This window comes from Thamnophis elegans, chromosome 13, assembly GCF_009769535.1.
Source record: "Thamnophis elegans isolate rThaEle1 chromosome 13, rThaEle1.pri, whole genome shotgun sequence".
Classification (NCBI taxonomy): domain Eukaryota; kingdom Metazoa; phylum Chordata; class Lepidosauria; order Squamata; family Colubridae; genus Thamnophis; species Thamnophis elegans.
Window position 1 is genome coordinate 15,988,300 of NC_045553.1, and position 27,474 is coordinate 16,015,773.

General features: G+C 47.9%; 1 protein-coding gene across 1 annotated transcript in view; it reads left to right on the forward strand.

Moving 5' to 3' along the window:
- Positions 1–27,474, forward strand: part of SCARF2 (scavenger receptor class F member 2) — a 62,471-nt gene that overhangs the window by 20,609 nt on the left and 14,388 nt on the right. The window contains exons 3-9 of the mRNA XM_032230130.1: positions 5,834–5,935; positions 8,977–9,496; positions 10,438–10,656; positions 11,458–11,586; positions 20,892–20,995; positions 21,671–21,788; positions 22,956–23,074. Of these exons, the coding sequence (XP_032086021.1) occupies positions 5,834–5,935; positions 8,977–9,496; positions 10,438–10,656; positions 11,458–11,586; positions 20,892–20,995; positions 21,671–21,788; positions 22,956–23,074 (1,311 nt within the window). The remainder of the gene's footprint in view (positions 1–5,833; positions 5,936–8,976; positions 9,497–10,437; positions 10,657–11,457; positions 11,587–20,891; positions 20,996–21,670; positions 21,789–22,955; positions 23,075–27,474) is intronic.

Here is a 27,474-nt window from a genome sequence, read left to right on the forward strand (position 1 = left end):
CTCTCTTTGTCTCATTCTCTCTCACCTCTTTCTCTTGTCCTCTCTTCTTTTCTCTCCTTTTCCATTCTTCTACCACTTTCTCTCCTCTCCTTCTCCCTTCTCTCTCCTCTTTGTCTCTTTCTCTCTCTCTTACCCTCTTTCTCTTTTTCTTTCTTTCTCTCTCCTTCTTTCCCACTCTTCTGTCACTTTCTCTCTCCTTCTCTGTCTCTTTCTGTCTCTCTCCCCTCTTTTTTCTTCCTCTCTCCCACTCTTTTATCACTTTCTCTCTACCACCCAACCTGCCCCCATACATATCTTCTACTGATCATGTTTGCAATAATTTACCTTTTCTAAATAGGCGCAGTTCCCTTACTGGATCCCTCGCTCAATCAAACACACACATACACACACACAAAACCATTTTTCTCCAAACTTTGGTCACAGCATAGTTCTGACTTCGGCTGGTGGGAACAGCTTTCTCCTTTCCCCATCCAGTTTGGCAGCGAGTCTAGCGGAGAGCTGTCCCCATCCCCTGTGACCGGGGCGGAGCGGGGGTAGCGAGAAGGCAGGCCCGGCTCTTCTTGGCTTCTGCCTCTCCTTGCAGCATACAAGAAACCCCGCGATCTCCGGTCTCTCTTAAGATACGGAAACTAAGCCCGGCGCCTGATACAGACGTCACAATAGGAACGGCTCGTGGTCACAGATCAAAAGAGGAGATCGCAACGGAGAAAGAGCATCCATTAGTGCTGCCCTCCCTCCCTTCCCTACTTCTGCGCCCGGACTAGTTTCCCCTCCCGCCTCGGAGGCACCCCGCTCACCATCTGCCGGTGGGCGTCTCTGGCGATCCCCTGCTGACGGCGAAAAAAAGGCCCAACAGCATGCGGAGGGCGGAGAAGAGCAGCGCCATCGGCGCCTTCGCTCTTTCTCCTGCCTTTTCCTCCCGGTGGCCGCCAGCCGGAGGAGGTGGAACCGGGGCGGGGTCACAGAAAGGAGGCTGGGAAAGCCGCCCTGGATGGCTTTCTTGCACACAGGACGGGCGCAACCTGGGAGACACAGAGAAAGGCGCCCGCTCGCCAGTCCGCCCACCCACCCTTGGGCTCCGGGGGCAGCACCTCCCCAGCGCCGCCGCTGCCGCGCTACTTCATCGCGCCCTGCGGAGTTTCTCGCACACAGGACGGGCGCGACCTGGGAGACACAGGGAAAACTCCGCAGGGCCGAAGGAAGCAGCGCAGCAGCGGCGGAGCTGGGAAGGTGCTGCCCCGGGAGCCCAAGGGTGGGTGGGCGGGCTGGCGAGCGGGCACCTTTCTCGCACACAGGGAAGGGGGGAGGGCGGCGGTGGCTGTTTCACTAACCCCGCGCAGGTTACTAAAGGCCCTCAGCAGCAGCAGCAGCAACCGCCGCCGACCTCGCGGCGGGCGGTCCTTGGGGGCGCTGCGGAAGCCCTGCCAAAGCGCCCCTTTCCCGGCTGGAGCGGGATGAGCAGCGAGCGGAGCCTCGTTTAAAACGATGGCCGTGGCCGCTCGTTCGCTCTGCCGCTCTTGCGTGGAGGTCTGAGGAGGCAGAGGGGTGGGAGGGGTGCGAAGGAACCAGTGCGGCGACGCTGGGAAGGTGCTGCCCCCGGAGCCCAAGGGTGGGCGGGCTGGCGAGTGGGTGGGCGCCTTTCTCACGCACAGGGAAGGGGAGGAGGGCGGCGGCGGCTGTTTCACTAACCCCGTGCAGGTTACTAATTCCCAGTTTACTCACCAGTGAAGCAGCAAAACAAAGCAAACGGCCGCGAAGGCGAAATGAAATGGAGACTCCTGCGACTCATGCGGCATGCTAAGCGGACTCCAGCCAATCAGTGAGCTGGCTGGGATGGAAAACTTTAAGCACGCTGCATTTTCCATTCCAGCCAGCTCACTGAGTGGCTGGAGTCCAGGCCAATCTGTGAGTGGCAGGTTGGGCTGGCTTAGATTTTTAGAAATAGATGGGGGAGCTAACGAGCGAGCTATCAGCAGCTGATGGGCAGGGGAGCGAGCGAGCCCCAAAATAAAGTGGGGGTTTTCTAGAACGGCCCGGGACACGGGAAAAATTATGAAAAGGCATGCCTGTCCCGCCAGATGCGGGACGTCTGGTCACCCTAGTATAAACAGAGGCACAGAATCAAAATCACGTGAAGTATTAATGCTGCTTTATAAAACCTTAGTAAGGCCGCACATGGAATGCTGCATCCAGTTTTGGTCACCGCTTTATAAAAAAGATGTTGAGGCTTTGGGTAAAGTGAGAGAAGAGCAACAAAGATGATTAGAGGCCTGGAGACAAAAACATATGAAGAACAGTTGCAGGAATTGGGCAGGGCCGGTCTAGAGAAAAAAGGACTAGGGGTGAACTAATAGCAGTCTTCTAATATTTGAGGGGCTGCCGCAAAGAAGAGGGCATTGGTCAACCTATTTTCCAAAGCACCAGAGGGCAGGTCAAGAAACAATGGGTGGAAACTAATCAAGGAGAGAAGCAACCTGGAATGAAGGAGAAACTTCCTAACAGTGAGGAAGAAGAAGTTGCCTTCAGAAATTTTGGGTGCTTCCACTGGAGGTTTTTAAGAAGAGACTGGATAGTTACTTATCTGAAATGGTATAGGGTCACCTGCTTGAAAAGGGGGCTGGACTTGAAGATCTCCAAGGTCCCTTCCAGCTCATTCTATTCTATCTCTGTCCTCTTATCACCTTTGTTCCTCTTTTCTGCAACTAACCAATTGAGAGAAGCAACCTGAATTAAGGAGAAACTTCCTAACAGTGAGGACAATTAACCAATGGAACAGCTGACCTCCAGAAGTTGTGGGTGCTGCATCACTAGAGGTTTTTAAGAAGAGACTGGACAGCCACTTGTCTGAAATGGTATAGGGACTCCTGCTTGAGCAGGGGGCTGGACTAGAAGACCTCTAAGGTCCCTTTCCGCTCTATTCAGATTGATTGATCTCATTGGGGTGGGGGAATAATATCCATTTGTCCAAGGGTTGTGTGGAGCTCCAGCAGGATTGAGCAAACTCTATGGCTTGGTGTGGCCCCGGTTGTTCTAGAGTCAGTGCATGCGGTGTCCCTTGAAGCTTCCCTCCGAAGCCTCCGGATGGGAGTGTGCCATCCCCCCCCCCATCCCGTTTGCCTGTCCTTGGAAAAGCTGGATAATAACCAACTAATCTTCCCCAAAGTCCTCCATAGGTGCACTAACCGCTTCCCTAACTCCTACTTTGCATGCGCCCTCGTGCCCTGGACTGACAGAGGTTGCTCACCATGTGCCAGGGAGCTGCTCTCTCCACTCATCAATGGGGTAAGTATGCCACCTTTCCTCTGGCGGGCATTGTGCCATCCCTTCCCTCTGGCGGGTATTCTTTCCCCTCCACCCCTTTCCTCTCTGCTCCAGCTAACATAGCCTCTAATCTTACTTCAGTGCCTCCCTCCATTCCTTCTCCCCATCCTTTTGGGAGGCATTGGGCAAATTTCCCTTTGATGCTCCCCTTGTGGGAGGGGCTGTTTGGGGGAGCCAGGTTGTGATCTGCCATTTCTCCCTTGGGGGCAATGGGTTGAATTGGCAACCTAGGGAATGGTGAGGCTTTCGGAGGCTCCTGGGAGAAGTTGGTCACCTTCACTGCTCCACCACTTGCAATCTGCAAGTAAAAGCTTTGTAGGATCTGGAAAAGTGGGGAGATGGGTTTGATGTGTCTCTGCAGAACTTTGGTTTGCAGTCAATGATGGAGGCTGTCTAAAGCAGGGGTCTCCGACTTTCGCCACTTTAAGCCTGGAGGACTTCAACTCCCAGAATTCTGGGTTAAAGTCCGCCAGGCTTAAAGTGGCCAAGGCTGGAGGCCCCTGGTCTTGGAAAACCACTCTATTGTCATGCAAACTGGCTGGGGAATTCTGGGAGTTGAAGTCCGCCAGGCTTAAAGTGGCCAAGATTGGAGGCCTCTGGTCTAGGAAAACCACTCTATTGTCATGCAAACTGGCTGGGGAATTCTGGGAGTTGAAGTCCGCCAGGCTTAAAGTGGCCAAGGTTGGAGGCCCCTGGTGTAAACGCTTTTACGGTCATTTTGCAAAGAATTTGGAGACCTTTGTGGTAAATTAAACATCTTCCTACGAGAGAAAAATATCACTGGTAGTCCTTGACCTATGACCCCAATTGGAAAGGACATCAAGGAAGTGGTTAAGTGAGTTGCAGCTGATTTTGCAATCCTTTTCATTAGGCCAGTGTTTCTCAACCGTGGCAACTTGAAGATGTCTGGACTTCAACTTCCAGAATTCCCCAGCCAGCAATGCTGGCTGGGGAATTCTGGGAATTGAAGTCCGGACATCTTCAAGTTGCCAAGGTTGAGAAACACTGGTGTAACCCCTAAGATACTGCAGTAATTGCAAATGTAAGGATTGGTCATAAGTCACTTTTTTCAGCATCGTTGTAACTTCAAACAGGTCGCTAATCAATTACTGTAAGTCGAGGACTTACTGTGCAGGTCATCCTCGACTTACAACAGTTTCTTTTAGTGACCGTTCAAACTTGCAACGATACTCAAAAAAGTGACTGATGACTGTTTTTCACACTTACAATCAAACGGATGCCGCATCCCGTGGTCACACAATCCAAATTCAGACGCTTGGCAACTGATTCATACTTATGACCATTGAAGCGTCTCCAGGGGTCTCGTGATCCCCTTTTGCGACCTTCTGACCAGCAAAGTCAGTCCGGAGACCAGATTCATTTACCACAGTGTTTCTCAACTTTGGCCACTTGAAGATGTCCGGACTTCAACTCCCAGAATTCCCCAGCCAGCATTCACTGGCTGGGGAATTCTGGGAGTTGAAGTCCGGACATTTTCAAGTGGCCAAGGTTGAGAAACACTGATTTAGCAACTGTGTTACTAACTTAACAAGCACTTAACATTCGCTTATCAACAGGGGCAAGAGAGGTCGTAAAAATGGGGCAAAGCTCCCCTTAGCAAATTTTTCACCTAGCAACGTACATTTCGGGCTCCATTGTGGTCGTAAGTCGAGGATCATGGAATAGTTTCCCTGGTCGAAAACAAAAAAGAAAGTACTAAATATACAAGTATGTATTCAAGAGCCAGATCTAAAGGAGGGGAAAAAAACATAGCTAGGATAGACTAATGAAGGTAAGGGAATATAAGAAATGATACTAAATTATATTCGGGTTTGTGGAAATACCATCCCAAGGAAACATAAACTGAGATTTGAAAGAGACACCTATAACAACAGGAAAGGAAGAGGAGGAGAGAGAACGAGAGGAAGAGAAGGGAAGGAATAAAGAGGTAAGGAGAGGAGAGTGGAAGGGAGAGAAAGAGAAGGAGAGAGGGGAGGAAGGGAAGAGGAAGTAGGAGTAAGGGAGAGGTAAGGGAAGAAGGAAGGAGAAGGAGAGGAAAGGAAGAAAGTAGAGAAGAAAGGGAGGGAAAAGAAAGGGAAAATGAGGTCATGTTAAAACAGGAGGAAGGGATGGTAAATAAAGTAACCCAAACTGTATATTATAACCTATTAAATGAAATAATAAATGTATAAATGACAAGTGTAAAGAAGAATAACAATTATGTGAATGTATATTTATAATGGTATGTAAGAGAATAAAAAATAAAAAATGTTTCTTTAAAAAAAAAAAAAAAGAATCCCCAGAAAGGCTCAAGGGGCCAGTGAAAGCAGAGAAGAATTCCTGGTATAAATCACAGGAAACTAAACCCGGATGGGGAAATTCCCATTTGTGCCCTCCTGGTTGATTTCTCTCCAGCTGGAAGGCCCACCACAAAACCTCCAAGTGTGGGGAGGGGAGGGAATGGGGGATAAGTCCCCGGAGCCCCCTCACCTTCTCTTCTCTCCCCCTGCAGCCATCTGCGAGGGCAACTTCACCTGTACCAACAACGAGGTGTGTGTAAGGCCCAACGAATGCCGCTGTCGCCATGGCTATTTTGGGGCCAACTGCGAAACCAGTAAGCGTGGGAGCATCCTCCAGACTGGGGAGGGCGGGGAGGGGCAGTGGGAGGGGGAAGGAAACACCTGCATGCTTCCCCCAGGGAAAGAGGGCCATCATCAGGGGCCAGAACCTCCAGTGCCATCTAGGTCAGAGTTCTCAACCCCTCAGCGTCCAGAAAGTTGCAGGTTTGAGAATTCCCAGCTGTCCAGAAGAGAAAATAAATGGGGGAGGGGATGATCATCATCATTATTTCAATTTTAATATCTCATCTTTTTAACCTTGCTTTTGGGTGCTCCTTGTGGGCTTCCCAGGGGCTAGGAATCCAGGACCCTCACTTGGGGGCTTCAGGCCAGTCACCAGCATCCCACCTTGCTGGATTGCTGTGAAGGAAATTTTGGATGTGACCCCCCCCCCCCCCCCGATGTGCCGCTTCTGTCAGCGTTCCAAATATCATCCAGAATTATATCAGAGTCCAAGGCATAGCTTTCATAAAAGTTCCAATTTAATAAGAGAGACATGTTGGTACAATCTGTGGAAACCCAAATCTGAAATCCTGTATTCTCAGAGGAAAGGCAGGGAAAGGAAAGGATTTTATTAACCAATGAAGCAGGATGGTTTTAGGGCAGACTGGGCCACTTTTAAGATTTGTGGACTTCAACTTCCAGAACTCCCCAGCCAGTCGTGGTGACGGAGGAATTCTGGGAGTTGAAGTCCACAAGTCTTCAACCTGCCAAGTGTAGAAAGTTAGCGCCACCCTTCCAGAACAGTGTTGGCGAACCTTTTCGGCACCAAGTGCCGAAATGGGAGCATGCACATGGGGGAATGCCCCCAGAAGCTGCTCTTCCGGTTTCCGGCATTCCTGTGTACGCAAAGACCACCTGGACAGAACTCGGAAAAGCAACAGGCAACAAATGGAGAGATGGCTCTGTGAGCCACTTTCAGCATGCCTGCCATAGATTCAGCATCGCAATCCTTGAAAAATGAAATATTTTGAGAAATATTTAAAAAGACAGAATATTATATTTCCCTGGATAAAAAATGGAGAAACATGCTCTTGGAAAGCAGCCCCCACCTTCCTGAAGAGCCCACAGCAGATGTCAGCACTTAAACGATAAAGAGATAGATAGCTCTATTCATAAGTAAATTCCCTGTAGCAAAGTCTGAAGAAAGGTAGGATTAGGCCTCAGCCACAGTAGGAATTGCCCAACAAGCCCTTTCATTGCATCAGCAGACCAAATTCAAACCAAACATAGTTCAGACAAACTCCTAGGATTTGTACATGGCCCCCTGGGAATCTGGCAACAGCCAATAGAATACATATCCTTGCACAGGAACAAGTTCAAGTGCAAAATACGGTATTAAATTCCCCCCCCCCCTAGTCTCAGCTCCATGGGTTCAGCTGCACTAGAGAACCATGTGTTTGGTGGTTCTGCTTCATCATTCAACCCTCTTTCCAATCCGCTTCCATATTTCCAGTGTCTTTCTCCTGGCTTGGAACTGAACCAGATGGATATTTCTCCCAACACAAGTTTGGAGACACCTGCTTTAGTGCAAAGAAGATTGTCTGATAAATGCATTTTGTTGACTCTGAGTGCAAGTGGCAATTCCAGTCCAATTTACGTTCCCAATTTAAATTTATGAAATAGAAATTTAATAAATAAAAATTTACTAGCTGCATTTCAAGGCTGACTCATCTGTGATTTAAATCTTGTATTTCGATTTAATCAAGGACCCGAGGGACTGTACGATAATAAAATGTCAAACCCCAAACTGAAATTTAAAAAACATGTAAATTGAAAGTGGTACAGAAATTAAGTAAGCATTAATCCGCAGTGGCGCAGCAGTTAGAATGCAGTACTGCAAGCTTCTTCTGCTGACTGTCAGCTGCCTGCAATTTGGCAGTTGGAATCTCACCAGACTCAAGGTTGACAGCCTTCCGTCCTTCCCAGGTGGGTAAAATAAGGAGCCAGATTGTTGGGGGCAAGAGGTTGACTCTATCAATCATTTAGGGCTGTAAAGCACTATGAAATGGTATATAAGTCTATTGCTATTGCTCTTTCTTTTCTCCTCCCTCCTTCACTCCCTTCTTTCCATAACATTGCCCACTGCCAGCAGTTCAATTCTTACTGGCTCAAGGTTGATTCAGCCTTCCATCCTTCCGAGGTGGGTAAAATGAGGAGCCAGATTGTTGGGGGCAAAAGGCTGACCCTGTAAACCGCTTAGAGAGGTCGGTAAAAGTGTTGGGAAGCAGTCTGAAAGCTATTGCTGTTCTTCCTTCCTTCCTTTCCTTCTTTTCCTTCCTTCCTTCCTCCCTCCCTTCCTTCCTTCCTTCTTTCCTTCCCTCCTTCCTTGATGCACACATGGTTAGAATGCAGTATTGCAGGCTAATTCTGCCAACTGCTAGCAGTTTGAGTCTCACCAGGCTCAATGTTGACTCAGCCTTCCGTTCTTCCAAGGTGGGTAAAACCCAGATTGTTGGGGCAATATGCTGATTCTGCAAACCGCTAAGAGGGGGCTGTAAACAGTGGTGGATTTCAAAATTTTTTAGAACCTCTTCTGTAGGTGTGGCCTGCTTTGTGGGAGTAACTTGCTGGCCATGGGACTGGGTGGGCGTGGCCAACTTGTAAAATGTGGTGAAACCCACTTAACAACGCTCTTGCTTAGCAACCAAAATGTTGGCTCAGAAACTCTGGCATTTGAAGCACACAAGTCTTAAAGCTGTCAAGTTACAAGACCCTTGCACCCCTAACCCTTTAGAAAAAAAACTCCAGGGGTGTTCAAACTTGACAGCTTTAAGACTTGTGGACTTCAACTCCCAGAATTCCTCCTCTCGCTCTTCATCTTGATGATGTGCGGATGGGCGGGGTGAGGAAGATGGAACCGGTTCTAAACAGCACTCTAGATTTGTGGAACCTCTTCTATAGAAGAAGTTAGAACTGGCAGGAACCCACCCCTGGCTGTAAAGCACCGTAAACAGGTATATAAATCTAGGTACTATTGCTATAATGGGAAGCGAGACTCCCCAGGGGGCTCACCTGCTCCTGCCGTCCCCTGCAGAGTGTCCCCGCCTCTTTTGGGGCCCGGATTGCAAGGAGCTATGCAGCTGCTACCCCAACGGGCAGTGTGAGGACGTGACGGGCCAGTGCACATGCAACGCCAACCGCTGGGGCCCGCGATGCGAGAATGTCTGCTTGTGCAAGCACGGCAAGTGTGACCAGAAGACGGGCAAGTGCTCCTGCGAGCCGAACTGGTGGGGACCCCAGTGTGCCAGCGCCTGCTACTGCAGCCTCAACTCGCAGTGTGACCAGAAGACAGGCCTCTGCCTCTGCCAGCCGGGCTGGTGGGGGCGCACCTGCAACAACCAGTGCGCCTGCAGCACCTCACCCTGCGAGCAGTTCACGGGCCGCTGCCAGTGCCGCAGCCGCACCTTTGGTCCCCGTTGCGACCGTTACTGCCAGTGTCACATGGGGAAGTGCAACCAGGTGGACGGGACCTGCACCTGTGAGCCAGGCTACCGGGGCAAGTTCTGCCGTGAGGCCTGTCCGGCTGGCTTCTACGGACAAGGCTGCAGGCGACGGTAAGCAGGGGCCTCTTGGGGGTCTCCCACCCCCCAGGGATTCGGAGAGGGAGGGCACATCTGCAACGCTCAGCCCCTACCCAGCCCCTTTGTGCCTTTCCTCAGAACAGTTCAGGGCAGCGTTTCTCAACCATGGCACACTGAAGAGGGGCAGGCTTTAACTCCCAGAATTGTCCGGCCAGCCATGCTTGCCAAGGTTGAGAATTGGCATCCTGGACCACCCAGCAGACCCGCACATGATCTTCCCAGAAAGTTTGGGCAAGAAGCAATCTCTTTATCATCACAGCTCAGATCTACTACTTGTGCCATGTCCATCTTTGGACATTGGCGATCACATTGGCGATCCTATTTTTCAACAGCCGTACAAAAAAGTGCCACAGAGTTTTGTCCAAACTGGTCCCTTGGATTTTGAAGCCACAATGTTCTTCTTCTGCCTGGACCTCCTTTGCCTTCAATCTTCCCCTGGAGGATTAAGGGAAGGATGCCGTATTTTTCCAGGTGTCGCATCCCATGTCCAACATATTCTAACTTTCGCTTTTTAATGGTTTTGATCATTTCCCTTGGCTTTTCCAGGCGGCTTATCCCTTCCTCATTTCTGACTTTGTCAACCCAGTTTATACGTTAACAGTCGCCTGTCAATCCACATAAATCAGCCCTACTGGAAGAAAAATGTTCCTCTTCTTCCTCATCAGCCACCTCCAGACCTGGGGGCTGTTGACTTTCCATCTGAGGGCTGACAGACAGCCCAGGCTCTGCCTTTGTCTCTCTCTCTCTCTGACAGCTCCATTCCCTCTTCCCCCTTGGAGCTCCCAGGTTGCCTTGATGTTGACCCTGACTCCCATGCCTCCTTCTCCTCCTCTGATTCGGCTGCTGGAGGGGCAGACGGCCAACAAACTACCCGGCCTCATGGCTTTCACATACTCTCTGCTCCATCTCCACAGGTGCGGTCAGTGTAAGGAGCTGCAGCCGTGTACAATTGTGGATGGCCGTTGCCTGGCCTGCGAAGCTGGTTGGAATGGCACCAAGTGTGACCAGATCTGCTCCCTGGGCTTTTATGGAGAGGGCTGTGAGCAGATCTGCCCACCCTGTAAGGATGGCCACACCTGCAACCATATCAACGGGAAGTGTTCCCACTGCAATCCAGGCTGGATTGGAGACAGGTGAGTAGCTGATTGTCCCTGAGTTCCAAATATTGTCCTTGATCGTATCCTGCCTCTGATGTGTTGGTGTATCTTCCCTTTGCAGCCCTCAGGGTGACCAAGCCTAAGAATTCATCATGCACATGTATGAAATACTCTACACATGTGTGTTTTGGGTTCTAGATTACCCCTTCAAGGGATCGCTCAGCCTTTATTTGATCCCAGATTAATTCATTGCTGCTTCTTCAGAACCTGATACTCTTAGCCCAAATTACCACATTCATTATTCCAGGGCCTCCGTCTTCTTAGAATTAGAATAGAGCTGGAAGGGATCTTGGAGGTCTTCTACTCCAGCCCCACTACTCAAGCATGAATGATGGGAAACTATCTTTCAATGATCTTCTCAGCTGTCCTCACCACTCTCTATAGGGACTTTCTATCTGAGGCGCTGCGTCCACCAAACCAAAGAGGGATGCGGTTTGTGGTTAAAACATTCTCAATTGTGCCTCTATAAAAAAATGTTTGGGACAGAAAGAGAAAGATGTGCTCTTCTCATCTGATGCAGGAAATGCCGATGCAGGTTTGCATGCTTCACTAAGGATGGTGTGTGGAGACACCAATTCAGATTGTAGTTATCTTCATCCCTAGATACTTAATACTGTTGACCACCTCTACAACTGCATCATTGATAGAGTGGAGTATGGCTGTGCCAGCTCTTTCTAAAACCTCCTGCAGCCAGCACCCCAAAGTCAACCCCTGAACCCCAAGTAGACGAAGCCCTGTCTCTACTACCCCTGTTTGTCTTGCTGCCCTTTTCTCCAGGTGCCAGACCAAATGCCGCAACGGGACGTATGGTGAGAACTGTGCCTTCGTCTGCAGCAGCTGTTTTAACGGGGAGTGCCACTTTGAGACTGGGAGGTGCCTCTGCCAGGCCGGGTTCCACGGGACATTGTAAGTGAGCATCACGGGGGAAGGCTCAAATCCCCCACCACCCACCCCTGTATGCACCTGGGCAAGGCTGGGCTTAGCCAAGGAAACTGAAAGGCACTTTGCCTGCTGAATCAAAGCAAAATGGAACATGCGCTTTCTTCAGTCTGAACAATGTATGTTTCTGACTTGTTACAGGTTCCTCTTCTATTTAGGACAAGGTGACTTGTGTTCTTTAAGCCAAATCAACAAACACAGGAGTGCCCTGTTTCCTGTTGGGGCCTCCCTTGCTAATGAGGACACTTAGATCTGTGTTTTACAGCACGTGTTTCTCAACCTCAGCTTGAAGCTTCAACTCCCAGAATTGGCCAGCCAGCCAGGCTGGGGAATAAATCTAAACAGAAGTCCTCAACTTGGACAATTTGGGGAGGGCAGAAAATGGCTCAACGGCACAACCGGAAGTTTGGAAACGAACTTCCGGTTGACCCATTGGGCCTGTTTTTCGCCTTCCCCAGGCTCTAGAGGCTTTCCTGAAGCCTGGGAGGCGAAAACCGCCTCCCCCAGCCTCCAGAATGCCGAAAATCAGTGTGCGCCGGAGCTGGCAAATATGTCTCCGCATGCCACCTGTGCCATGCGTGCCTAGGTTCGCCATCACGGTTCTATAGTGCTCAAGGGTAGGAGAAGTAAGGAATGGAAGCTTTTTAGAGAATTATTCAAGCTCAAGTCGGAATTGCCTGGCTGTTTGGAATTATTAAGCAGTGGAAGAGTCCTGAGGGGTCACTCCATGAAGGTGTTCAAAGAAAGGACATTTGTCTGGGCTCGTTGGAGGAGTCCCACTCTAAATGGGCGAGAAGGCCTCCCAGGTCTGGAGCTGGGAGGTGAGGACAGTTGTGCCAACAAATATGACTCTGTGTGCCACCTGTAGCATGCGTGACATTGGTTTGCCTTCACGGCCCTAGGGCCCTGTGCAATGTAGTGAGCTCTGTGTCTTAGTAGGTTAATCCTATGATGTCCTGGAGGGTCCTGTCTTAATCCCTTCATCCTGGAGCTGAAGGTCTTTTGTTTTGTAGATAGGGTCGCCCAGTCTCTCTTAATGGGCACAAAGTATCTCCTGTGTCTGCTTTCTGTCTTTTTAAGAGAATGAGTCTCTATTTCTTATTTAGGGAAATATAATATTCTGCCTTTTGATATTTCCTAAAATTTCATTCTTCTAGGAGAAGGAGGGGTGCTAACTTTCTGCAGTAATAAGGCCTAATTTCTTAATCTCAGCAGCTTTTATTTGTGTGGATTTCTGCTCTCAGAATTCCCCATCCAGCCTGCTTCCCTGGGTTTCAGATAATAGCTGCTTCTTTTAATCCAGACTCAGCAATGGTCAGCTCCTATGCAGGCTCCCAGAACCTCTTTTGACCAACTGCCTGATTGGGTTTGTAGGCAATGAAATACTTTAAAGGAGCAAGAAGATGTGCGTCTCAGCCCTGCAAAGGTTTAATGCACCCTTCTCACTTCTATTGGAAGAAATGTCCATCTGGGTTCAGTTCCAAGTGGGGGAAAAGACTGGAAACATGGAGGCTGCTTGGAAAGATGGTTTAATGGTGGACAGGATCCCATGGCTTGAGCTCCTGAACAGAAAAAGGGGCTCACATGCTTTCAGGTGTTGGGTGAAGAAGAAAAAGAGAGAAAAAGGTCTTGCTGAGTGTTCCTGGGTTTTTTATACTCTGTTGGGCCCCATCTCTTTGTTTCCTGTTCCTGTGTAAGTAATGTATTCTGATTGGTTATCAGACTCCTAGGGGTGGGTGGGTAGGTCTTAGCTAACTTTGTAGGTTGTGTGTCTTTTGAGTCCCAAGCTTGGTTGAGTTCCCAGATGCCATGTGGTGAGTTTCTGTAGAAGGCTAATCCTACCTTTGTTACGTAGACTAGCTTAGGCTTTTTAATGCCCATTGAGAAAGGTGGGGGCTATTAAGATGAGTCTGCTTCCTGCCTAAAACATGTTTCTCCATTTCTGATGCAGGGAAATATAATATTCTGCCTTTTCAATATTTCCCCATTTTTCTAGAAGAAAAAAACAACTGATTTCTTCAGTTTCTAGTTAAGGACAAAGAATGGAAAGGATCTTAAGTTTTTTCCTCCTCCCCAAAGAGAATTGTATGATCCTACCCACTCTCAAAAAAGTAGCTTTTTTAAAATACCAAAAGAGCATCTTTTGCCAGCAGAAAGTTGTCTCCCTATGGTTGAACAGAGAAGCACAAGATCTTCATTTCCTGCCTTCCACAGTTCTTTAAATTTAGCAGAAAAAGGACATCCTGGCCACTTCGTTGTGTTTAGTCATGGCATGCTTATTCAAGACAAAGCTTGCTGTGTTTTCAGCAAAGAAAACTGACTTCTCCCTCCGAGTAAAGGGGGGAATCTTTCTACCGACCGTTTCTTTTTCTATTATATATGTAAAACAAAATTATTGCTAGCTTGGGATTCTCTTTGTCTTTTTTTCTCCAACATCTGCTTTCCCAACCTGGGGCACTCATGAATGTGTTGGGATTAAAATTCACATCATTCCCAGATGGACTGCAGGATGCTAATCAGCTCCAGACAGTTGGCACTCACCTTCCCTAAAGCATTGTTTCTCAACTTTGGCAATTTTGAGTTGGGTGGGCTTCGACTCCCAGAATTGCCCTGGTTAGACAATTCTGAGAGTCAAAGTCCACCCAACTTTAACAGATTAACAGAGTTGGAAGGGAGCTTGTAGGTCATCGAGTCCAGCCCCCTACCCAAGCAGGAGATCCTATCTACACCATTTCTGACAGATGGCAGTCCAATCTCTTCTTGAAAGCTCCCAGTGATGAAGCTTCCATAACATCTGAAGGCAACTTCTGTTGCATGGGTGGATTGTTCTCACTGTCAGAAAATTCCTCCTTATTTCCAGGTTGAATCTCTGCTTGGTCAATTTCTATCCATTGTTCCTTGCTTGGCCTTCAGGTGCTTTGGAAAATAGCTTGACCCCCACCTCTCTGTGGCAGCCTCTCAAATATTGGAAGATGCTCTCCTGTCTCCCCTGGTCCTTCTCTTCACTAGACTAGCCATGCCCAGTTCCTGCAACCGTTCTTCATGTTTTAGTCTCCAGACCTTTGATCATCTTAGATAGATTCAGATTAATAGAGGTGAAAGAGACCTTGAAGGTCATGTAATCCAACCTCCATGCCTGAGCAGGAGACCCTAGACCATTTCTGACAGATGACAGTCCAGTCTCTTCTTGAAAGCCTACAGTGATGAAGCTCCCACAATGTCCAAAGGCAACTTCTGTTCCATGGGTTGAATATTCTCACGGTCAGAAAATTCCTCCTTATTTCCAGGTTGAATCTCTCATTGTTCAGTTTCCATCCATTATTCCTTGTCTGGCCTTCAGGTGCTTTGGGAAATAGCTTGACCTCTTCCTCTCTAGGGCAGCCCCTGAAATATTGGAAGACTGCTATCCTGTCTCCCCTGGTCCTTCTCTTCCCTAGACTAGCCATGCCCAGCTCCTGCAACCTTAAATTGCCACGTTTGAGAAACACCATCCTGAAGAAAAGTGATTTGACTTTTGCAAGTATAAAAAAACCACATCCGCACAATGAAATTACAAGCTTTAGGATAGTCCAGTGGGGATCTCAAGGTTAACTGGCTCCAGGATCTATGAAGAAGACAAGAAGCAGCTTCTGAATTTAGTTCAGAGATGGGTCCCCACATCCCCAAAACCTCCTTGTAGTTCTTGAAGCCATCTTGGTCTACAATTGCTGAAAATTGTCAGTTCCTGTGGTTGAAAGAATGGTAGAATCGGTATCTCTGTTCCCTATAAAACAGCAAAACAGTCCTAGATATTGTTACCAGATTAGAGGATATGAAAATTATCCTTTCATTGTCCCTTGGACATCATTAATCATCTATAATCAAGCCCCAAAGCTGGAATATGTTTCGTCCTTTCTCCCTCCCTTCTTCCTTCCTGCTTTTTCTTTCATCCTTCCTTCCTTTTTTTCGGTTCCCTTCCTTCCTCTTGCACAGCTTTTGCTGAGTTCCAGGCACCTCTGCATAACACTTTTGGCACATTTGTAAACAAGGTTGGGCGGGGGAGGGAGGGAGGGAGGGAGAGAGAGAGACATCTGGATTTTCTTCCTTGAGATGTGTTGTGGCATGCGTTGCTCTGGTCAAAGGATGAAAGGACTTTGATGCAGATGGGAAGCCCTGGGACATGCTAAAAATAGGTTTGGTGGGGAATTTTTCCTTTTGGCTTCTGATGGATGCGTGTAGTCTTCCCAGTCAGTTCGAGGGTTTGCCTGGGTTTGTTGGTGCCGTCAGAAAAGCTGAAGGTTGGCTTAGGCAGCGTTTCTCCATCTTGGCAGCTTTAAGATGGGTGGACTTCAACTCCCAGAATTCCCTAGCCACATTCAAGTTGCCAAGACTGAGAAATGCTGGTTTAGGATTCTAGGCTACCCATCATCAATCACAATGAACATTTATTGGGTGGGGTGGGGGGGTGAGTTAAAGAGTGTTCCAGCCGGGAGTGGTGCGGTGGCCTAGAGGTGGAGCTCTCGCCTCATAATCAGGAGGCTGTGAGTTTGATCCTCGGTAGAGGCAAATATTTCTCTCTCTCGGCATGATGAGAATATATCTGCTGAAAAAAACTCCACATTGGCGACAGGAAGGGCATCCGGCCATTAAAATACTCTCTAGCTCCATTCAGTTGCCCAGACTCCATCCTGCAAGGGAATATGGGGTTGTGAAATGAAGACGATGAAGGTGATGAAAGAATGTTTTGGCCCCTCCCCACAAGATGATTTTCATAGCCCATCACAGGTTGGCAGTGTGAGTCTGCCTACAGCACCTCCTGAGCCGGTCTGCAGGACATGGCATCCAAATACACTCTTGGGGGAGGGGGGAGCATAAAGATTGCTGAGCCTTTAAGAACTCGTCCTTGCCTGAAACCATCAACCTGCAAAAATATTAAAATGCAAAATTCTGCAGAACTGCAAGCTCTCAAAAGGGTCTTCCAATTGAAAACAGCAGGGCAGGCAGGAAATGCGTTCCTTTGTGAGCCGGCCAGCTTGTAGCTGCTGTGAGGAGCCAGGAAGCCTCTGGGCCAAACCAGCACATGGCCCTGAGGAAGGCAGGATCCGAGCCAAGGAAAAAACTCTGGAGGTCCAAGAGGCATCAGCATTCCTGGGAGAATTGGATGGCCAAAGGGCAGCTTTTGCAGGCCAAGCCTCTTCCCCTGGCTGCTCCTTGAGGGTGAGCCCCCTCCAGCCAGTCTGGACCAGGGCTCCTTTCTTCAGGGTTAGCTCACTCGGCTGGTGGGAGGAGGAACGGATTTCCAGAGGGAAAAAATTGCAGCCTACAGGAACCATTTGCACCACTCAGGTGACCCCGAGGACACAGACAAACCTCCAAGTGGCCTCAACAACCCTCTAAAAGGATGCAAATGACCAGCTGCCTGCAAGGAATATAAATCCTTCCATTCCCCACCATCTGGTCAAGGTTCAAGGTTCAAGGTTCATTTTATTTATATGCTGCCCTATTCCCGGCGGGACTCAGGGCGGCGCACAAACCCAAAGGAGGGGAAGGGAAACACAAGAACTACAACAAAAAGTACAGGGAATTTAAAACAACCAACAGCCACACGATTCGAGAGGGGAAGGGAACTCATCGACCCCAGGCCTGCCGACACAGCCAGGTTTTAACGGCTTTTCAGAAGGCCTGGAGAGAGGTGAGGGTCCGAATCTCTGCGGGGAACTCGTTCCAAAGGGCCGGAGCCGCCACAGAGAAGGCCCTCCCCCGGGTAGTAGCCAGATGACATTGGCTAGTAGATGGAACCCGGAGGAGGCCTAATCTGTGTGACCTAATGGGTCTTTGGGAGGTAATTGGCAGCAGGCGGTCTCTCAGAGTTGAAGAAGCTTCTTGGATGAGAAGTGAAACATCTTCAAAAGAAAAAAACAGAAAATCCAGTTGCCTCTGGAAAAAGCACCTTTGGGATAACCATGACCTGGATGACGGAGAATCTCTACCGACTTTGCAAACTACTATGAAACCAAAGGTGCTTTTTCAGGAGGCGACTGGACTTTCTTGTTTTTTCTTCTGAAGACATTTTGCTTCTCATTCAAGAAGCTTCTCAGCCATACAATTTGGGATGAACCCCCTTCAAATGGTGTGGGAGCATGAAAAGATTTCCAGAGGAAAAAATGGCACAGGAACCATTTGTACCACTCAGGTGACCCTGAGGACACAAATAAGCCTCCAGGTGCCCTCAGGGACCCTCTAAAAGGATGCAAAGGGCCAGCTGTCTGCAAGGAATATCAACCCTTCCCTTCCCCACCATCCAGTCAGAGCTGAAGAAGCTTCTTGGATGAGAAGCGAAACGTCTTCAAAACAGAAACCAAGGAAGTCCAGTTGCCTCCTGAAAAAAGCACCTTTGGGACAACCGTGACGTAGAGGACTGAGAATCTCTACAGACTTTTAGCTATACAATTTGGGATGAAGACCCTTGGAATGGTGGGGAAGTAGGAACGGATCTCCAGAAAGAAAGAAATAACCGCCGACTACAGGAACCATTTGCACCACTCAGGTGACCCTGAGGACCAATGATGGGTTCCTACCGGTTTGGACCAGTTCGGCCGAACCAGTAGTAGTTTGGTGGCCTGGGTCACTGGAACCAGCAGCAACCCAGACCTATGCCTCGTTCTCCCTACAGAACAGCCCCCAAACCAGTTCTCCCGTAGGTGCCGCCATCTTGTTTTTTGCTTCCGCGCATGTACAAAAGCATTTTTATAGTATTGCGCATGCGCAAACAGTGCACATTAAGTGCACATGCTGCATGACCATGAGAGAAACGGCAGTAGCGGCTGCCAGAACCCACCTCTGCTGAGGACACAAATAAACCTCCAAGTGGCATCAAAGACACTGTAAAACAGGAGTGTCAAACTGGATTTATTTGAGGGGCAAATCAGCATTGTAGTTCTCTGTGAACTGGCGGGGTTGGGGGTGGGGATCGGGGACAGATGCCTCCTGCAGCACCCTGCCGGCCAAAACAGGGTGCAGGGTGTCCGCACCCCCCACACACACACTTCATTTTTACCCTGCCTGGCCTCCTGCAGCACTCTGCCAGCCGTTTCCAGCCCTTTTTTGGCTGGCAAGGTGCTGCAGGAGGCCACGCAGGGCGGAAACAAGGCACAAGGCACACCCATGGCAGATCTGACACTAGCAGAGTTCATAAATTGGGCACATCTGCCCTAGTGGAGAAGGTAACCATAAGCAAAGATGACCCAGGGGGTGGCTCTTATAGGTCAGAGGAGCAGGACTTTCCTGTGCTCAAAGGCCACATCTCTTTCCTTTTTTAAAAAAAAGCTGCCCATTTGGGAGGAAAAATGCATGCTCTGAGTCTGTAATTTTTCACTTTAATAGGACCCAAATGGGGAAAATCACCCCACTTCTAAGAATTGCTTTTGAATCGGGGAATTACTTACTTGGCTCTTGAAAAACCCAGCTGCGCCACAGGGCTTAGAATTTAAAAGACATTTCAAAGTGAATGGAGTATTTTTAGCCTTGTAGGTCATTCATTCGGCTCCTTCCGCTTCTCCAAACTTCCCAGGGTTGCCCAAAAGCCCCCCTCCCCCAGGGGGGGGCTCTGGGGAAGTTAGATACCCCCAGGGAGGTGTGGCTGCATCCTGCATTTGGTTGACCCACTGGACTCAAGGCAAACCATGGAGGAAGTGCTTGCTGGACACACAATTTGGAGGGAGACTTAAAAAGAGCTCAGGGCCAGGAATATCCAAGAGAAGGGTCATAAAAATCAAAATGGAGGCCATGATTATGACTGAAGCCCCCTCCCCTTTTCAACATACATGAGAGATGGTGCTTGTTGCAGCTGCCAGATGGATTATTATTATTATTTTTATATGCCGAGGATGCTTGTGCTCAGGGTTTGGGTTTGGCATGGAGCCAGATAGTTTTGTGGTTGGGGGCTGCCTCATTTTTTCCAGCCTCTGAGGACCCCAATGGGGAGGTAAAGCAAAGGCACTGAACAGGCAGGGCCCCAAATGTTGGTTCTCCTTTGTTTTTTGTGGGGTGTACGACAAGCTTTCTGGGGACTCACACATCTATTCTGGTGCTTATTTAAAATAAATTTTGAAAACTTGAACCAGCAAATTTTAACAATGCAATCTTTATTTATTCAAAATATGTATATAACTACCAATCATAAAATAACTCTGGGTGATTTGCAACCCATAAAATAGTGTAAAGGCAATGGTATAAAAACCCATAAAAATAAAGATACAATCCAGAGACCTACATTCCCTCTAAGGCAAAGAAACAGATGTGCAAGATAAAATGTCTTGTGGGCACCAGCTGGATTGGGCACCAATAAAACATGTCCATAATAAACTTTGCAGCTCCCAACATTTATTTAATCTTACTATCAAGTAAATTTGGGCAGCTAGAGAATTAGAAGTTACATGTTATTTGAGGGGCTGCCACAGAGATGAGGGAGTCAACCTGTTTTTCAAAGCACCTAAAGGCCAGACAAGGAAGAATGGATAGAAACTGAACAAGGAGAGATTCAACATGGAAATAAGGAGGAATTTTCTGACTGTAAGAAGAATCAATTGATGGAAAATAAGTTCCCTTCAGAAGCTGTGGGAGCTTCATCACTGGAGGCTTTCAAGAAGAGACTGGACTACCATCGGTCAGAAATGGTGTAGGGTCTCCTGCTTGGGCAGAGGGTTGGACTAGATGACCTACAAGGTCCCTTCCGACTGTTAATCTGAATATCTGAATAAGGCTGGTTTAAAAGGGGGCAGAGTAGTATAGGATTCAGTGTGTAATGGAAATCCATGGAGTTGTGGAGCGAGTTGCACCATTGCATGGAGTTGTGAGACGGTTTCATTTGAAATCCCAAAGGTTCTTTTTTCAAGAAGCAACTGGACATTCCTGGTTTTTCTCTGAAGACGTTTCGTTTCTCATCCAGCTCTTCTCCTCATTCTCTTGCACGAGAAGCGAAACGTCTTCTAAGAAAAACCAAGGAAGCCTCTTGAAAAAGCACTTTTGGGACCACCATGACCTGGAAGGACTGGGACAATTCATTTGAAGCAGAGGAGAAATGCACAATATTTCTATTCAGGCATCCACCAAAGGTGCCTACAAGTTGTGCTGTAGCTCCTGGGCATCATGTTGGAGACCCTGCCATTAAATGTGGCATTATCCCGCTGCCCTTTCCAGTAGGGCTTCTCTGAGTAATTTAAATGGAAGATTGTGGTGAGCTCCAGGTCTGCCTTTGAAGGTCTGACCTCTTTTGCCCTCTCTTCTTTCGCCAGCTGCAACCTGACCTGCCCGACTGGCCATTATGGTGCAAACTGCACTGAGCTGTGCAACTGCCATGATGACACCTGCAACCCCTTCACCGGCATGTGCCACATGGGTAAGTCCCTGGCCAACCTTTCCCCAAAGCTTCTTGCCCCAGCTGGGTGGGGGAGGGTGCAAAGTGTGCCCCCCCCAAGGTTCAAAAGGCAGCCACAACAGCCTCCTCACTTTGTTGCAGCTGCCCTATTGCCTTTTTTTCCCAACACACTCTCAGAGTTGGGATTCAGCCGTTTCGGACTGGTTTGGGCGAACTGGATGCTAATTTTACATCTAGTTCATCAAACTGGTAGTTGGGAGGACTGGCTGGCCCTGCCCACCCCACCCTGCCCCTCCCAGAAGGCTCCATGCGGCCCATTTTGGATGCCAAGTAAGTGTAGGGTCTGCATAGAGGCTCTAGGAGGACGAAAAACAGGCCTCTCGGAAGTCTGGAAACGAGCCAGTTTCTGGCCTCCAGAAGGCCAGCGGAGGCCGTTTTCACCCACCCGGAGGCTCGAAGAAACCCTCCAGAGTCTGGGGAGGGTGAAAAGCCCCCCCCCCCCCGGTGGTGCAGGAGTCTGGGTAGGCCACACCCCTGTGGCCACACACACCAGCAACTGGGCAGAGAACCGGTTGCTAACATTTTTCAATCCCACCCCTGCACACTCTGCAATCACAACACACACACACATCCCACCTTGCAAGGACAGGTGTGGTTTCCTCTGCCCACTGACTCTTGCCAACCTCTTTTCCCCAGAGGCCAATCAGCGGATGGGGCTCATTGGTGCCGGAGTCCTCCTGACGTTTCTGCTCTGCCTCGTCCTCTCGCTGTTGTCCTGCTGTTGCATTTGTCGAAAAAAGGATCAGGCACGGGAGTGAGTACCCACAGGGGATGGATGGGGGGTGGGGGAGAGTGAGTGGGAGGAGGGAAGCTGCAGAGAACCAGTCTTCCAGAAAACGACTCCTGCCTGGAAGGGATGCCAAGACGGGGGAGGAAGGATGGGCCAGGAGGCACTTCGATCTGGCCAGCTTCCTTCAGGTGCCCAATTTCCTGAGAACAGTTACTGCTATTCCTTGAATTATGAGCACAAACCAGTTAAGTGACTTTTGCCCTAGTTTACAACCATCCTTGCCACGGTTGTTAAGTGAATCCCTGCAGTGGTTAAATTAGTAACACCGTTGTTAAGTCCATCTGGTTTCTCCATTGACCTTGTTATGAGAAGGTCGCAAAATGGGATCATAGGATGGTGGAACACTGCTGCCGTCATAAATGCGAGTCGGTTGCCAAGTGCTTGAATTTTGATGACATGAACCTGGGGATGTGGCAGCAGTCATAAGTGTGAAAAGGGGTCACAAATCACTTTTTCAGTGATGTCCAAACTTTGAATCGCCATTAAGGGAACTGTTATAGGTCTACCTGTAACCAATGGAAGAACTTGTGTCCCGTAGTTGTAGGTGTTCCATCACTGGAGGTTTTCAAGGAAAGTTTGGACAACTATTTGTCCAGAAGGTTTGGACTTCAATACCCAGAATTCCTCTTGCGGGCTGGGGAATTCTGGGTATTGAAGTCCAAACGTCTTAACTTTAAGATGGGCAAGGCTGGAAAATCCTGCCTTATTCCATCCATAGCTGTAGATGCCACTTTCCCCTGCCTTCGGATTACAGCCACCCACCCACCCCCACCCCTTCCCTATCACCTTATACAGATAGGATAGGTGAGATGCAGGGAAATCTAAGACAAAAGGAGCAAATTATAAAGATGCAATGCAATATGACCCCTATTGAGGGCTGTGTTGGTGCAGTGGTTAGAATACAATTACAATTTCTGCCAACTGCCAGCAGTTTCATCCTGACCCAGCCTTCCATCCTTCCGAGGTGGGTAAAATGAGGACTCAGATTGTTGGGGGCAAGAGGCAGACTCTATAAACCACTTGGAGAGGGCTGGAAAGCATCATGAAGCGGTATAGAAGTCTAAGTGATATTGCTATCCATGTGGCAACTTTTGACTGTGGTCTCACCGGGTTGTCTGGCTTCCTTCACAGCATTCGCCAGGACTTGGCTCATAAAAAATCTTCAAGGCACCTTTGTGGACAGTTCAGCCAAATCAGCTTGAAGCTGCCCCGGATTCCCCTTCGCCATCAGAAGTTGCCAAAAGTTGTAGGTAAGGATCCACTCCACGGTCTTGGCCACTGTTCCCTCTAGCTAATGGACTTGAAACTGGAAAGGGGGGGGGCGCAGATGCCAGGAGAAAGATTTTGGCCACACAGTCGTCACTGCTAGATTGAGAATAGAATAGGAGTGGGAGTGGGAGTGGGAGTGGGAGTGGGAGTGGGAGTAGAATAGAATAGAATAGGAATAGGAATAGGAATAGGAATAGGAATAGGAATAGGAATAGGAATAGGAATAGGAATAGGAATAGGAATAGGAATAAAATATAATAATAATAGGAATAGATTAAAATAGATTAGAATAGAATAGAATGAGGAATAGAATAGAATGAGGAATAGAATAGAATGAGGAATAGGAATAAAAGAGGAATAGGAATAAAATATAATAATAATAATAATAATAATAATAATAATGATGATGATGATGATGATGATGATGATGATGATGATGATGATGATGATGATGATGTTGTTAACTGGACACAAGCTGATTTGGACCTTTTGGACCGAAAAACCAGGAAACTAATGACAATGCACTACAGTTTACATCCACGTGGTGATACTGATAGACTGTACCTGCCCCGAAAATCAGGTGGCAGAGGATTATTACAAGTGAAGCAAACAGTTGAAGAAGAAAAACATGCACTGGCTGATTATTTAAAAGAAAGTCAAGAACATCTATTAATCGAAGTAAAGAACAAAAATCTACTGAAGGCCCAACAGACGAAACAAGAATACAGAAAAGATGTGATAAAATCAAGAATGGAGAGTTGGCAGAACAAAGCACTGCATGGCCAATTTCTGGAAAAAATAAAAGATAAAGTGGACAGTGAACAAACTTGGTTATGGTTAACAACAGGTACATTAAAGAAAGAAACAGAGTCACTAATCCTGGCTGCGCAAGAACAAGCTATCCGCACAAATGCCATTAAGGCCAAAATCGAAAAATCCTCTGATGATGCCAAATGCAGACTTTGCAAAGAAGCTGATGAAACTGTTGATCACATACTCAGCTGCTGTAAAAAAATCACGCAGACTGATTATAAATTGCGGCACAATTCAGTAGCACAAATGATCCATTGGAATTTGTGCAAAAATTATAATATTAAAACAGCAACAAACTGGTGGGAACATCAGCCTGAAAAAGTCACCGAAAATCAGATGGTCAAGATCTTGTGGGATTTCCGTATACAAACCGACAAAATACTGGCGCATAATACACCAGACATCACACTGGTTGAGAAAAATAAGGTTACAATCATAGACATCGCAATACCAGGTGATAGCAGGGTCGCTGGGAAGGAACATGAAAAAATTGCAAAATACCAGGACTTAAAAATCGAAATTCAACGACTATGGCACAAACCAGCAGTGGTAATTCCAGTGGTAATTGGCACACTGGGTGCTATTCCAAAAGCACTGGAATTACATTTAAAACAGTTAAAAATTGACAAAATCACCATCAGTCAAATGCAAAAAGCCGCACTGCTTGGATCTGCACGCATATTACGAAAATACGTTACGACGTCCTAGGCCCCTGGGTGGGGCCCGACTAGTAACCAATGCCAAATCCGGCGAAACAACTGGCCGCTGTGATACAATTGAATAATAATAATAATAGGAATAGGAAAGAATAGAATAGAATAGAATAGAATGGAATTCTTTATTGGCCAAGTGTGATTGGACACACAAGGAATTTGTCTTTGGGGCATATGTGTAACTTTTTCCAAGACCTGATTTTGGGCTTACGTCCTATTGGATGGTTGCTTGTAGAGAGTCAGGTACCTTGGTCCATAGACCAAACGAAGGACCCATTGGGATCCCCATGTCAAAACAACTTACCTTATGTGAGGTCAGAACCAGAAAATAACATTCAACACAGCACAGTCCTTAAACAAAATGGTTCGGTTGAGATCTGCATATGTGCAATTGATTGGAGTAGATTGCGGGAGTGACACCGAAATATAATTTTATCATATTTTATCTATATCTTAAATTATTGTATTCTATTCCAATTTAATTTTAGACTGCATTTTATTCCAATTCCATTTTAAATTGTATTGTATCAAATTCCATTTTAAGTTGCTTTTGTTTCTGGAACTTTGCACGCTGCTACGGCCCTAGGATTAATCAATAAAGACTCAATGTCAATGAATAGAATTCTTTGTTGGACACATAAGGAATTTCTCTTTGGTGCATATGCTCTCAGTGGACATAAAATAAAAGATGCATTTGTCAGGAATCATAAGATACAACACTTTAAAAACCCTCCTTTTAAGCTAATGTTTGAAAATCAACAAAGCAGGGGCAGGTTATTCAGCCAGTCAAACTCTTTAAGATCAAGGGACATAATTTTAATGAGGCCCATCTGTCTGAAGCTGCCTTCTTGATTTTTGTCACCCCCCTTTTCAGTTTTGATTTTTTTTTTTTTTGTTCCCCAAGCATCAATGTCGGATTCTTGACTTGGCATTCCGCCTCCAAACTATTTAAGCTTTATCTGGTGCTTCCAGTGAACAGCCTGGCTTTATTTCAGCTGTGGAAATATTTGTTATTCTTGGGCTCCAAGTTCTTTTTTGAGTGCATTCATAGGCAACATTGGGACTGTTCAGCTTTGGCTTTCTCTGTATCTGTAATTGAACAAAGACTTTCATAGTGATGTGTCACAACAAGAAGAATTAGAATAGGATAGAATAGGGTAGGGTAGGGAGGGGTAGGGAAGGGAAGGAAACGGTAGGGTAGGGTAAGCTAGGGAAGGGTAGGGTAGTATAGGAAGGATGGGTTAGGGAAGGGTAGGATATGATAGGATAGAGAAGGATAGATAGGGAAGGGAAGGGTAGGATAGGGAAAGATAGGGAAGGGAAGGATAGGGTAGGGCATGGTAGGTTAGGGAAGGATAGAGGAGGGAAGGATAGGGTAGGGAAGGATAGGAAAGGGAAAGGTAGGGTAGGGAAGAATAGGGTAGGGTAAGATATTATATGGTAGGGAAGGGAATGGAAAAATAGGGAGGAAGGGGAGGGGAGGGAAGGATAGGAAAGGGAAGGATAGGAAAGGGAAGGATAGGTTAGGGAAGGATAGGAAATGGAAGGGGAGGGGAGGGAAAAATAGGGTAGGGTAGGGTAAGGTAGGGTAGGGTAGGGTAGGGAAGGAAAGGATAGGGTAGGGTAGGGAAGGGAAGGATAGGGAAGGAAAGGATAGGTTAGGAAAGGGAAGGGTAGGGTAGGGAAGGGTAGGGTAGGGAAGAATAGGGTAGGGAAGGGTATGTTAGGGAAGGGTAGGGTAGGGTAGGGAAGGGTAGGGTAGGGAAGGATAGTAAAAGGAAGGATAGGGTAGGGAAGGGAAGAATAGGGAAGGGAAGAATAGGGAGGGGGAAGGGAAGAATAGGGTAGGGAAAGACAGGGTAGGGAAGAATAGGAAGTGGAAGGGTAGGATAGAGAAGGATAGGGTATGGTAGGGTAGGGAAGGATAGGGGAGGAAAGGATAGGAAAGGGAAGGGTAGGGTAGGGAAGAATACGGAAGGATAGGGAACGGAAGGGAAAAATAGGGGGAAGGGTAGGGTAGGGAAGGATAGGAAAGGGCAGGATAGGGTAGGGAAGGATAGGAAAGGGAAGGGTAGGGTAGGGAAGAATAGGGTAGGGTAGGGTAGGGAAGAATAGGGTAGGGTAGGGTAGGGAAGAATAGGGTAGGGTAGGGAAGGAAAGGATAGGGTAGGGAAGAATAGGGAAGGGAAGGATAGGGAAGGGAAGGATAGGTTAGGGAAGGGAAGGGTAGGGAAGAATAGGGTAGGGAAGGGTAGGGTAGGGAAGGGTAGGGTTGGGAAGGGTAGGAAAAGGAAGGGTAGGGAAGGGAAGAATAGGAAAGGGAAGAATAGGGAGGGGGAGGGAAGAATAGGGTAGGGAAGGGTATGGTAGGGTAGGGATGGGTAGGGAAGGACAGGGTAGGGAAGAATAGGAAATGGAGGGGTAGGGTGGAGAAGGATAGAGTATGGTAGGGTAGGGAAGGATAGGGTAGGGAAGGATAGGGTAGGGAAGGATAAGAAAGGGAAGGGTAGGGTAGGGAAGAATAGGGTAGGGTAGGATAGGGTAGGGAAGAAAAGGATAGGGTAGGGAAGAATAGGGAAGGGAAGGATAGGGAAGGGAAGCGAAAAATAGCGGGGAAGGATAGGGGAGGTAAGGATAGGAAAGGGCAGGATAGGGTAGGGAAGGATAGGAAAGGGAAGGGTAGGGAAGGGAAGAATAGGGTAGGGTAGGGTAGGATAGGGAAGGAAAGGATAGGGTAGGGAAGAATAGGGTAGGGAAGGGTATGGTAGGGAAGGGAAGGGTAGGGAAGGATAGGAAAAGGAAGGATAGGGTAGGGAAGGGAAGAATAGGGTAGGGAAGGGTAGGGTAGGGAAGGG